Source organism: Symphalangus syndactylus, chromosome 4 (genome assembly GCF_028878055.3).
Source record: "Symphalangus syndactylus isolate Jambi chromosome 4, NHGRI_mSymSyn1-v2.1_pri, whole genome shotgun sequence".
Classification (NCBI taxonomy): Eukaryota; Metazoa; Chordata; class Mammalia; order Primates; family Hylobatidae; genus Symphalangus; species Symphalangus syndactylus.
The window spans coordinates 119,477,588-119,491,820 of NC_072426.2; the positions used below are offsets into that span (position 1 = coordinate 119,477,588).

General features: G+C 39.5%; 1 protein-coding gene across 4 annotated transcripts in view; it reads left to right on the forward strand.

Moving 5' to 3' along the window:
• Positions 1 to 14,233, forward strand: part of REELD1 (reeler domain containing 1) — a 49,452-nt gene that overhangs the window by 897 nt on the left and 34,322 nt on the right. Inside the window, exon 1 of one of the 4 annotated variants that reach the window (XM_055276050.2) lies at positions 7 to 10,627. The exons of the other annotated variants lie outside the window; for them this stretch is intronic. Coding sequence (XP_055132025.1) covers positions 10,581 to 10,627 — 47 coding nt within the window. The 5' untranslated portion in view covers positions 7 to 10,580. Of the gene's footprint in view, positions 1 to 6; positions 10,628 to 14,233 lie in introns of those variants that run through there. 4 annotated transcript variants of the gene reach the window in all.

Consider the following 14,233-nt stretch of genomic DNA (forward strand, 5'->3'; position numbering starts at 1 on the left):
TATATGTAGTGTTTTGTCTTGGTTTATTTTAAAGATCAGAGTAATTGGAAACAATTACTTTTTAATTAATAACTTGGGAAAGGTGAACAGAAACATTTTACAGGGTTTTACCGTGTGCACACTGAAATAAAACACTTTATGCTATGCTTCAATAATTTATCACTTCTTGACAGGGGCTTGGAAAAGGTCCAGTCTGTAAATACAAATCACCAATTTGCTCCTTTATAAATGAGTTCTTTTAAGAAGAAAATGGATGGCTCTCCAAGTGGAGCATACATGTTCTCATTTGTTTTGTAGAATATGTGGGGCTGCCAGGTTATCGTGTCCCTTCATTCACTTACATCAGCCACCTCTAAAAGCAATTCCATTGTAGTCTCCCACCAATCTGTAGCATCCTATTTTTTCTAACTTCTTCCCTGACCTCCCCTTTGGTATATAAGTCTTTATTTTCCCCTTGCCATCTCTCTAGTTTAATAGTTCTACAGTGGAGTACTGTTTTCAACCATGGAACTACTTTTAATCAAGATCGACTTTGGGAAATGCTGCCATTTTTATGGTAATAAAGGACTGTATTATGCACTGGGACCTGCTCAAGTTGTCCCCTGTGTATACCTTCACATAGTAGAACCATGAAACAAAGTGTAAATGCTAAAATTGCTTTGTTCTTAACTGTAGTCTCCTCGAGGTCAGTGAATGATTTCTAACTGCATTGTAGCGAAGACATTTGTTCCAGGTTGAAGAATTTTTTGCTGGAGAACATACATTTTCCCTGTCTCTGTGCCCCCAAACCCTGGCTGCCACACTCTTTCTCTTGGGCTGTGACAAAACAATGTTTAGCGAGAAACAAAATTCTGCTCGATTTTCAGACTATCTGACTTCATGTTCTGTTTTGGTCTTTGAGCTATTCCTTGGCTAATCTTCCAACAAGTCGAATTGATTCTTATTTCAAAACTGTTTATCCCAAAACAGAGCTGTTGACAAGTACAAATACAGATGGCAGACATGTGGTATGATTTTCATGTTCTCATCTCAGCATTCAGGAAGGGAATGTTATTGAAAGATGGTTTACATCTGAAGCTTTCTGCTCAAGGCAATATGGAATGCATGCTAGGAGTGCTTAATTATGCTTAATTAATAATAGTAACAAATGCTTACGGGATTTCCTTAAGGACTAAAAGTGCAGCAGCATTGGACTTGCTGTGTAAGGCTTATCGCCCTGGAGGCTATAATAATCTGTAACAATAGAAGCAGCCTCTAGGGGGTAAGATTGTCTTTGATAATCACTGACTCTTGGGTGACCTCAGTACAGCATTCCAGGCCAAAGATCCAGAATGTTCCCTTACTGGGGGCAGACATGCCCATGATTGCACTGACCTTTGTCCTCCAAGCAGATGATCCTCCAGAGTACTGGCTAGCTCTTATATTCAGAGGTAAATCCCAGCCCATGCTGTGGCCTTTGCTGTTCCCCACAGCCCAACTGCATTAACTATGTTTTTTTTTTTCTCCACAAAAAGAAATTGTTGGTGAAAGGAAGACAACCTGCAGTTTTTCTCCTCACCGACCTGGTTTCAGGAGGCCGTGTGCTGAGTGGAGTGCCTCTTCCTGTCTTCCCTAAGCTTGCCCCTGACCATTGTGGAGGTAGATGCCACCTAAGAGTGGCAGGGTTAGTCCTGACCTCTGGGGTCTGAATATCCAGCAACTACCTTAATTCCAGTCGCTGCTGTCTGTCGTACCACCAGTACACAGCTGTACAGCTGTGTCTCTGTTGTTGACCGACTAACTTAGATTCACTGTTAAAGTCCAATTAGCCAGAGTGGGGGTGAAAATGCAAGAGTGGACGGTGAGAGTGGTATGTGCCATGTGTGACAGGACCGCGGAGAGAGCCCTCTCTGATACCTGTTATGTCCCTCCTTTAAAAGATGCGAGAGGTGGCCAGGGAATGGGGATTTCAGAATGTGGCGGCAGAAATCAATTTAGCATTTATTGGATGACAGCTGTAGGCAGGCACTGTGCTGTACCTTATGGGGGCAGATAAAAAAGGAAATATGACATTGTTCGCACCTTCCATACTGAGTTTGTAGGTTTGGGTATTATGGGGGAAAGTGGTACTCTCCATCCTTTTTTTAAAAAATTGGGCCAAAATTTTAAGAATTCTTTTAAAAATCAACATTTTAGATGGATTTGAGCATCTCAACTGTATGTTTGTATCTTGGAATTCCAAGTAAACTCAGGAGTGGATAATTTTGAAATCTGAACGTAGCTATGCCCTATTTACCCACAGGCCCAGGTAGTTCAGCCTCCCATTTTTGTTTTTTTCCTTCCCCTAGCAAAAGCCAGCTTTTGTGTGGTTTAACTGAACAATCATGTTGGATATTTTTTTATTTGAAGACCCATTTTGATTCATATGCAGCATTGAAGGATTTTCTTCATAGTAATTTGGGAGTTATAGCAGATAGAAAGGCAGAGGCATATTCCAGGAACTTCGTGAAATACAAAACACTGAAACACTTGGGATAGGCTAGTTTTCAATGCTTGGGTTACACAAATGTCCAAATTCACATGGGCGTAATTTATTCCAAGTTTTATAATGGGATGGATGTTGGTGGGTTTGGCAATATACCAACAATTTGGATTAAAGAAGAGGTTAGTTTATGAAAAGTTTACGTCACAATCTTAGGCAATTTTATTACCATCATGTGCATACGGTATTTCAAGTCACTATTCAGTGTTTATATCAAATAGACGTTTTATTGAACTTGGAAAAATGAAAAAATTAAAAATGTGTAATATGTACGGTTGAGTGGATGTTGCTGGGATACAGGGCTCCTTGTACCCCACCCACATTAGTGTGTTAATCACAAACCCCAAATCTCAGTGGTTTGAAACAACTAATGATCTTACTCATGCTCCATGTGCACAGGGGCCCATAGGTGGGACTCCACTGATTGCAGTCACCTAGGGGCCCAGGCCAAGGGAGGCAGCACCTTATGTTTCCACCATCTCAACCTGAGGACTCAGCATCTGCTGCGGCAGAGGAAGAGCATAAAGGATCACTCCCTGGCTCCTAAAACCTTTTGCTTAAAGCTAGTGTCACTTCTACCCCATTATTAGGCAAAGCAAGTTACACGGTCAGGGCTTACTTTAAGTTTTCAGAAAAGTATAATCCTTTCATGGACCCAGGAGAGACAACCAGAAATACTGGTAAACAGTGGTAATAACGTACCACATTATGTGTACTAGTCATGGTTCCTCCAGAGAAACAGAACCAATAGGATGTATAGAGAGATTTTAAGGACTTGGCTCCCACGATTGTGGAGGCAAGCCCAAAATCTGCAGGGTGGGCTGGCAGCCTGGAGACCCAGGGAAGAATTGCCATTCAAGTCTGAAGGCTGGCCGCTGGAAGAATTCCCTTTTCCTCCAAGGAAGTCAGTGTTTTCCTGTTAAGGCCTTCAACTGATTGGATGACGCCCACCCATATTATGGGGGGTAGTCTGTTTTATTTACTTTAAATAGGTCTACTTATTTAAATGTTAATCTCATCTTTAAAAAATAGCTTCATAGCAACATCTAGAGTAATGTTTGACCAAATATCTGGGTACCATGGCCTAGCCAAGTTGATATATGAAGTTAACTATCATGGTATGTTAACCATATCCTTTGCATTATACATTTTCTTAATCATTAGTAAAGCATTCAGAAGTATAAAGCCTCGGTGTGATTTTTACTGTATTGAAAAAAGAATTCTTTCTTTGTTAAGACTTGGGTTGAGGGACCTGTGCTCTTGGTGTCTTAATCTATTTTTCATTAGATTCCAAAGAAAATAGTAACTGGTTTCTTCATGGTTTCAAAAGCTGAGTCTGAATAGATTGTTTTGGTTTGGTTTTGTTGCTGCAGTTTAACTTACAATTTTCCAATTAATATATTCCTATATTTAAAAGAAAACGCAGAAGGTAACAATCTTTCGTTAGACCAGGTAATTTTATCTCAAGCCAACCAAATGTGTTCCATTCACATACTGTGAGGAGATGATCATGGAGTCTTTAGTATACCTCAGAACTTGCCTTATGTAAAATGTGTCTCAAAGGCACAGGGCATGTTACAGCTAAAACTTTACCTTATCACTTTTCATACAGTGGGTTTTTATGGCTCTCCCCTTTCAGTATATTCAAAACTCTTTACAAGTATCTTTCTCCTGAGAAAGTGCATGTGCTCCTGTCTTGTTCAAAGATGTCCCATCAACAGGACCTGATCTCCAGTTTGCTTTTGTCTTTTTCCTAATTGTGATATTCTTGGCAGTGCCTGCTTCACACCCTGTTCCTTGTCCCCCTGGCACTGGCATAGAAAGATTTCTGAGATGATTTCTCCATGCTGGGAGTGCAGTAGAGGAGCCTCATGAAGATCAGACCTCCACCTTGGTTTCATTAGCCAACTAAGCTAATCCTCACATTCTCCCCTCGTAGTCACCGAACAAGGTAGCCCCCTTTTCCAATGAGGAAACCTGAAGCAAAGAGGTTAAGTGACTTGCCCAGAGTCACTTAGGGAGTGGTTGCAACTACGGTAACAGTTCCTTCTGCTATTTGATCAAGTGCATAGGTGTGGGCTCTACCGATTTCTTCTTCTAGCATGCATTTAATCAATAAATCAATCTTCTCTTCTGATTCATCCTACCAGTAGTCGAATGAAGAAGGTCCCAAGGTGTGCACACAGACTGCTGTCCTCTACATTCAAAGATGATGTTGCTGACAGTGATTTGTTATCTGGCTTGAGTGTGACAGGAAAGATCAATAGTTGGCCAACAGCCCTTTATACACCAGGCCAAGGTAGAAAACTGCTCCTTGGCTTGCGTCTGCAGGCACTGTTTGCAGAGACTAGCAGTTTTTGAGATGACCGTCTCTTAGAATTTGTTTTTTCTTCCCTGGAGTCTCTCTAATCCTAATTACTACTCAACAGGCTGTTTCCCAGCAGCCCTTTGCTGGGCCTTTGTGTTAGAAGCTGTGCATCATCAGACCCAGTAGGTCTGTAGGAGAGAAGTGGAGACAGGCTGTGTGTGCATCTGAATCGACTTTCCCTCCCTGGGCAACGCTGACTAAATCTATCGTTCTTTTGTCAGCGACTCATTTGCTCAGATGTTGAATGAAGACTGAAGTAATTTTTATTTTTTATTTTTGAGACAGTGTCTCACTCTGTTGCCTAGGCTTAAGTGCAGTGGCATGATCTCAGCTCACTGCAACCTCCTCCTCCTGGGTTCAAGCAAATTCTCCTGCCTCAACCTCCCCAGTAGCTGGAGTTACTTTTCGTATTTTTAATAGATACGGAGTTTCACCATGTTGGCCAGGTTGGTCTCGAACTCCTGACATCAAGTGACCCACCTGCCTCGGCCTCCCAAAGTGCTGGGATTATAGGCATAAGCCACCATGCCCGGCCCCAAGACTGAAGTAATTTAATGTCTTTTCTCACGTGAGATTTGCCATGTCACTTGGCCCCCTTCTCTGTATCCCTCATTCTCATTTTGTGTACTTAGGACTTTCCCAGGCCCCATTCCTTGAGCACAGCCCATACCCCAAAACCACTCTACCCCTAACCTTGGGCACACATTGCTTAAAATCACCATGTAATCATTTTAAATTCAACCATGCTAGGTTGTGCATTTTGTGTTAAATACATTTTTTGTGACACGTTTACTCACAATTTCTCTGTTTGTATTCTTATCATTTTTCAGTGTATTATAAAACATTAGAACTTTTTTTAACTTTTCATTGAAACTGATCACTTTAAGTACTGTGAGAGAAAAATGCAGGATGTCAAAGAGATATAGCAAACCGTATGTGTTTGCATTTCCAGAAAAAAGGGGAACATCTATTGTAAAAAGATTAAAATAGATGGGTGAGAGGTTGAGAGAAAATAGATAATAGATACTATTTCCCATGATTAGAACTGTTTTCCTGAGTGAACCTGTATACCCTGTTCAGAGAAATGAATTTATTTTAACTGAAAGGAAAACCAGGTTGAATGATCATCAGGTAGAGAATTTTTTGGCGGGGGGTGCGGTGGGGAGTGGACAGTCTTGCTCTGTCACCCAGGCTGGAGTGCAGTGGTGTTGTCATAGCTCACTGCAGCCTCAACCTCCTGGCCTCAAGTGATCCTCCCACCTCGGCCTCCTGAGTAGCTGCGACTACAGGAGCACACCACCATGCCCAGCTAGGCAGATAATTTAAAAGCCATTCTTTTTAATTAAAAACCAGTGCAGACTTTTAACATGATCAGTTTTGCTGCTGTCATTCATTTCCCTTTAATGAAGTGAAATTTACCCCAAATTAAGATTCTCTTCTTTCTCCCTCTTTCTACTTCTGTTTTATGGGAGAAGCCAGCTTTTAAACTCTGTAGTTTGAATCCCCTACCCCTACCCCGCCTAAATTATCTAGGCATTATTTCTCTCCTATTTGCCCTTATTCTGAATTTCATGTCAATTTACTTATTACTTTAACAAGCTGACCCTTCCTCAAGCTTTCTGTGTGGAGGGGAAGGGGCTGTGCTGGAGTCCCTGTTGTATCTCAGTGGAAGCTGTACTCCTGACATAGCTGGTGACTTTGTGGGCAGTTGGTGTGTGAATGCCACCGACCTAGGTACTTTAGGAACTTGACAAAACCTGAAGAAAAGGGTTTCCTATCAGGCTTTTACAACAGTGAGACCAGATCAATTTCAGTGACATTGTATATCGGAAGCTCCTAGAGGGCAGAGCTGTGTTTCTCTTGGCTTTTTATTTCCAGTGCCTGAAGGTGCCTGAGATATTGGTGTTCATTTGCTGTTTTCCTGCTGACAAATAATTACATAGAAACACAATCCTGGTGTCTTTAGATAATTTACCTAAGTCTTTGGTAAGCATTTTGGCTTCCAGATAGAACTGCTCTCATCCTTAGCATCAGGCTCATTATTATCATTTGAAAATTTGAAAACACTGGCAAAGAGGCAAGTTGCAGTGCAGTAATAAGGTCCTTAATTTTCTACCATCTGCTGGAAGTTCATTTAGCTGCAAGCTGACCATCTGATGCATTTTTGGTTTGCTGGGCTGACAGTTTCACTGCTTAGAAATCAGAAGAAACAGCACACTGGACTCATAAGGAGAGAATGCCCATTGAACAGGGAATTGATGGGAATTTGGGAGAAAAGGTGGCTGTCATCTTGGCGAGTAGGCCAGGGAGTGAAATAAATCTTTTTTTGTTGTTGTTTTGTTTTTGAGACGGAGTCTTACTGTCGCCCAGGCTGGAGTGCACTGGCGCGATCTGGGCTCACTGCAAGCTCTGCCTCCCGGGTTCACGCTGTTCTCCTGCCTTAGCCTCCCAAGTCGCTGGGACTACAGGTGCCTGCCACCACGCCTGGCTAATTTTTTGTATTCTAGTAGAGACGGGTTTTCACCATGTTAGTCAGGATGGTCTCGATCTCCTGACCTCGGGATCCGCCCATCTCAGCCTCCCAAAGTGCTGGGATTACAGGCGTGAGCCACCGCGCCCAGCCGAAATAAATCTTAAGTGTAGTCAGACACATATCCTGGCCTTTGTGAAAGCAGTTATTAAAAGTTCAGTTCAGAAAAAAAAAAAGTCTTGTGGGAAGAAACAGAAAGTTTAAGAAAATTTGTAAAGTATCTTTTTGAATACAAACTCCAAAGAGAAATAAAAAGAGAGCCTTCAGAGAGCTAACACATATTCAAGTCTTACTTTGTGCTGGCCATTGTTCTAAGCTCTTTACAACTAATTTAATCTTCAGAACAACCCTATGAAATTGATATTATTATTCCATCTATAAATGAGGAAATTGAAGCACACAGAAAGGAAGAAACTTGCTCAATATCACCCAGTTAGTTACTGGCAGAGGTGAGATTTAAACCCAGCAGTCTAGGTCAAGAGACTTTAAACCACTTGCCCCAGAATATGTCAAGAAGCCCAAACCCATTTTGAGTTAATTTTTGTATGGTTGCAAGATAAGCATCCATTTTCGTTCTTTTGCATGTGGATATCCAGTTTCCTAGCACCATTTATTGCAGAAACAGTCCTCTCTCCATTGTGTGTGTTCTTGGTACCTTTTTCTAAAATCAATTGATCTTAGATGTGTGGGCTTATTTCTGGTGTCTCTGTTTTGTTCCATTGGTCAGTATGTCTGTTTTCATGCTAATACCATGCTGCTTTGATTATTATAACTTCGTAATAGATTTTGAAGTCAGACAGTGTGATGCCTGCAGCTTGTTGTTTTTGTTCAGTATTGCTTAGCTATTTGGGGTGTTTTGTGGTCCCATACACATTTTAGGATTGTTTTTTCTATTCCCTTAGAAAGTGATATTGGAATTTTGAGAAGAATTGCATTGAATCTGTAAATTGTTTTGCATAGTATGGACATTTTAACAATATTGATTCTTTCAATTCATGAACATGGGACACCTTTCCATTTGTGTCATCTACTATTTCTATCATCAATGTTTTATAGTTTTCAGTATATAAATCTTTCACCTCCCTGGTGAAATTTACTCCTAAGTGTTGTTTTTTTTTTTTTTTTAAATGCTATTATAAATGAAATTGGTTTCTTCATTTCTTTTTGAGGTAATTCATTTTTAGTGTAAATAAATGTTACTGATTTTTTTTCTTTTTTTTAGACAGAGTCTCAATCCCATCACCCAGACTTGAGTGCAGTGATGTGATCCCTGCTCACTGCAGTCTCAAACTCCCAGGATCAGGTGGTTCTCTCACCTCAGTCTCTTGAGTAGCTGGGACTACAGGTGTGCACCACCATACCTGGCTATTTTTTTGTATTTTTAGTGGAGATAGGTTTTTGTCATGTTGCCCACACTGGTATCAAACTCCTGGGATTAAGTGATTAACCTGCCTTAGCCTCCCAAAATATGTGGATTACAGATATGAGCCACTGTGCCCAGCCAGAAATACTACTGATTTTTGTGTGTTGATTTTGTATCCTGCAACTTTACTAAATTCATTGATCAGTTAGACTTGAAACTGCAAAACTACTGGATGAAAACATAGGGGAAATACTCGATAACATCAGTCTGGGCAAAGATTTCTTGGGTATGACCCCAAAAGCATAGGCAACAGAAACAAAAATAAATGAGATTGCACCAAACTAAACAGCTTCTGCACAGCAAAGCAAACAATAGAGTGAAGAGACAATCCATAGATTGGGAGAAAATATTTACAAACCATATAGGTGTAAGGGGATAATATCCAAAATACATAAGGAACTGAAACAACTTAATAGCAAAAAAACAAGAACCCAATTTAACAATGGACAAAGGACCTAAAGAGACATTTCTCAAAAGAAGACATACAAATGGCCAACAGTAAACATGCTCATCATCGGCAATTATCAGGCAATGCAAGTTAAAACCATGATAATATATCACCTTACACCTTCCAGAATGGCTATTATCAAAAAGTTGAAAGATAACATGTGTTGGTGAGGGTGTGGAGAAAAGGGAATTCTAGTGCGCTGTTGGTGGGAATGTAAATTAATACAGCCATTACGGAAGGCAGTATCAAGATTTCTCAGAAAACAAAAAATAGAACTACCCATATGATCCAGCAGTCCCCTTCTGGGTACGTATCAAAAGAAATTGAAATCAGTATGCTGAAGAGATCTCTGCACTCCTGTGTCCATTTCAGAATTATTCACAATAGCCAAGATAAAGGAGGAACCTAAGTGTCCATCAATGGATGAATGGATAAAGAAAATGTGGTATATATATATATAATGGAGTACTATTCGTCCTTAAAGGAGAAGGAAATTCTGTCATTTGTGACAACATGGGTGAACCTGAAGGATGTTATGCTAAGTAAAATAAGCCAGGCCGAGGAAGATAAATACTGCATGATCTCACTTATAAGTGGAATCTAAAAAAGTCAAACTCAGAAGTAGAGAATGGAATGGTGGTTACCAGAGGCAGGGGGAAGGGGTGGATGGGTAATAGGGAGATGCTGATCAAAAGGTACAAAATTTCAGTTGGGAGGAATAAGCTTTAGTGACCTATTGCACAGAATGTATAATAATGTATATTTCAAAATTGCTGAAAGAATATATTTTAAATGTTTTCACCACAAAAAAATGATAAATGTGTTAGGTGTTGGATTTGTTAATTAGCTTGATTTAATCATCCCACAAGGTAAACATATATCAAAACATCATATTGTACCCCATAAATATATAATATATACAATTATTATTTGTTAATTAAAATTTAAAATAATTACTTGAAAAGAAGACCAAACTCCCAGATGTGCTGAGGCTTTTCAGAATAAAGTGGACAACAAAGGGACAAGGCCACTCATTAATGAGGATAGCCTGGTGTTAACAGATGGCACGGAGGCCAGGCCACTCAGGTCTTATTTTATCTCTTTATCCTTCAAAAAGAATCATCTCCAAGCTGAAAATATTTCTAGGGGAGAAACGGAATCCACCAAAATAAAGAAGACTGGAACTCCTCTAAGTTAAGTCTCCAGGGGCAATGATGACATCGCACTGCACAAAGCGACTTGTAGGTGACACAGGAAACACTGTTAGGAGCCTGTGAGACATTGAGGAAAATGAGACATGAGCAAACAAATGCCCTGGTTTTAAAAAGGAAGAAAAGGTAGGGAAACAACAGACCAGCAACCTTAATGCAAAAACCGTGCATACTCAAGAGAAGTAGAAAATATGTAGAAAAAAAGTTGTGGTTTAAAAGCCAATACGGGTTCACTTAAAGAAGGCGTGTCAAGACCAGAGAATATTTTAATAGTCTAGAAACTACACCTATTAAAATATGTAGAACCTATACCTTCTACACTACTAAACTAGAAGGATATTGTAATTGTAACATCATCATCATCATTGATGCCACTGTCATTATCATCCTGGGTAACAACTACTGAGCAGTTTCCTTGTTCCAGATGCTATATATCTGCAACACTCAGTATAAACTGCCTCATTTAATCCTCAGAACCAACCACCCTATGTCATAATATGGTCTCACTTAATCTTAGCAACACATTGAACAAAATTTCTTAACTATGTGGACAAAAATAAAATAGAGTAGTTGTTAGTATGACTGAAGGATTTATAACTGCTTGGAAAAGAAAAGGCAGTGCACGTAAATACAGCTATGTGGGCAACTATACTTAAAATGTATCACAACCTCCTGTACTTGGTTCTATAGAGTTTATTATTTTCATCAATTCCCAGGTAAAGGAATCAAAGATTTTTCATATTATGTAGTATAAGGAAGGACGGATAATACTAGGAATAATAGAATCAAGAGTAAAAAAATTCAATAAGCTAGAATAAGAGAATGAAAGCAATAAGCTGGAGACAAAAGACATTTCAATTTAGGATTTTTTTTAAAAGCTATATAACACAGTTTGGGGAGACCCAGAATTATTGAATCTCATTGGAAGAAATGTTTGGTCTTCTAGCCCACCCAAGAAGTCCCACTAAGTAGTTCTCTAGTTCTGTGTTTTTCAGTCTGCATAATATGGCATGGGAAATGAAATCAATTTAATGGTTAAAGGTCATCAATACGAAAATGGAAAAAAAATTAATGTACACCATTTATAGCATTTAGTATTACTGTGTTAAATGTGTTTCCATTTTATTCTTGGTGTGGGTGCACTTGGGGCTGATAAAAAAACATATTTTCTACTATAGGTTGTGGTCAAAAAATTTGAAATCTACTGCTATGGCCAATGCTTAAATACCTTTCTTACATTGCCTCATTCACAGATAACGTCTACAAGGAAATCTGGGGGGCATCCTTTTTGTCTTTGTACACATCTAACTCATAGGGAGATATTTTTCTTTTAATAGTGAATTTAAATTTGTCTCACTGTAGCTTCAGCACCTTGGTTTGTGTCTCAGCCTTGCCACATACTGGTCATAAGATCTTGCTCAAATCATTTTACCTCTTTAATCCAAAATTTTTATTATCTGTAAAAATGACAATATTTTAAATAACAGATCAATATTTTCCATACCTATTATGAGGGCAAAATTGATTTTTTAAAATAGAAGTCATATTAAAAACTCCAAAGATTTTACAAATGCTATTCTTATAACTCTTAAGTTTACCTTAAACAAACCTAATCTTTTGTTGTCAACCCTTCAGATATTTTAGGAAGCTATTATGAATCTTCTCTCCTCAAGATGAAACTCCTTGTTGGCTCAACTGCTCTTCACAAATACATAATTTTGGAGTCCATACACCACCCTGGTCACTCTCTTTAGAATACACTCCAGTTTTAGGCCGGGTGCAGTGGCTCACGCCTGTAATCCCAGCACTTTGGGAGGCCGAGGCGGGCGGATCACGAGGTCAGGAGATCGAGACCATCCTGGCTAACACGCTGAAACCCCGTCTCTACTAAAAATACAAAAAAAAAATTAGCCGGGCGTGGTGGCGGGCGCCTGTAGTCCCAGCTACTCGGGAGGCTGAGGCAGGAGAATGGCGTGAACCCGGGAGGTGGAGTTTGCAGTGAGCAGAGATCACGCCACTGCACTCCAGCCTGGGCGACAGAGCGAGATTCTGTCTCAAAAAAAAAAAAAAAAAAGAATACACTTTGTACATTTATTCTATTTTCAACTGTATGTTAATTTTAAAGTACAGCATGCAACATGAAAAATAACATGCACACAATGAGAGGAGCTGTGTTAGGCGGAGGAGCTTATTGATGATTACTTTGCTTTTTCAAAAATTGTGTTTAATGTTGGCATATACCCTATCTTCCATAGAAATAAAGTAGGGTGTTCAGGATCTAATTTCAAATGTAGACTAGTAATCTCAAAGTATAATGGGACAATTATATCCCTTGTTCAGGAGACAAAATTGTTCCCAAAACCTTTTTTTGTTCTGTTTTTTCATGGCATATTTTAAGCTTAAAACCCTAAAGGTTTTGTTTTGTTTTGTTTTGTTTTGAAGTGTCTGCTTGTGAGCCCTATCTCCTCCATCCTGGGTTTAAGCCATTGGTTTTTTCTGACCTAAGAAAAGCACTTAACATTTGTCCTTGTTTAATTTCGTCTTGTTAGATTCAGCTCATTGCTCTGGGCTGTCAAGATCATTTTTCATCATTTTTCTGTCATGCAGTCATCTGCCTGCTCCTCCCAGTGGCTGGTCACCCACAGGCCAGAGGTGCATGCCCGCCACACCTTTCTCACACAGTGCTGGAGGGAAGCCACAGGGAACCCCTGTCCAGGTGATTTGACAGAGCTGACAGTCAGCATCCTTTAGGGGACATTCTGCAGCCAGTTTGGAACGTCTCCAGTTATCTTTGTGTTATTTTAACCAATTTTTCTTTATATGGTCCCTAAAGGTAATGAGAAATAGGCAGCTGATTATGTTTACCATTTTTACTTCACTGCCAGGAAGCTCAGAGTATGGGCCAATGGTCCATTTTTAACGGGTTTAAGCCACTTTTAAAATCTAGTAAAAATAAAATAATAACACATGATATATTAGGGTTCTCCAGGAAATAAAACCAACAGGAGATAGGTAGATATAGATATAGATGTGCCTATATAGAGAAATATAGTACTCCCTTCCTATCCGTGGTTTCATTGTGGTTTTAGCTATCTGTATCAGCCATGGTCTGAAAATATTACATGGGAAATTCCAGAGATAAACGCTTCATAGGTTTTAAGTGTGCCCTTTTCTGAGCATGGTGAAATCTTATGCTGTCCCACTCCATCCCACCTGGACATGTGTCATCCGTTTGTCCAGCGTATTCATGCCATAGACACTGTCTACCCATTAGTCACTTGGTGGCCATGTCAATCACCAGATCAACTGTCTCAGTATTGCAGTACTTGTATTCAAAGAAGCCTTATTTGATTTCATAATGGCCCCAAAGCCCAAGAATAGTGATGCTGGCAATTCGGATATGCCAAAGAGAAGCTGCAAAGTGCTTCCTTTAAGTGAAAAGAAGAACATTCTCAACTTAATAAGGAAAGAAAAAAAAATATATACTGAGGTTCCTAAGATCTAAGATAAGAATAAATCTATCTGTAAAATTGTACAGAAGGAAAAAGAAGTTCATGTTAGTTTTGCTGTCATACCTCAAGCCATAAAAGTTATGGCCACAGTACATGATAAGTACTTAGTTAAGATGGAAAAGATATTCAATTTGTAGATAGAAGACGTGAACAGAAATATGTTCTGATTGATGACAATCAGGTTCGGTACTATCTGTGGTTTCAGGTGTCCACTAAGGGT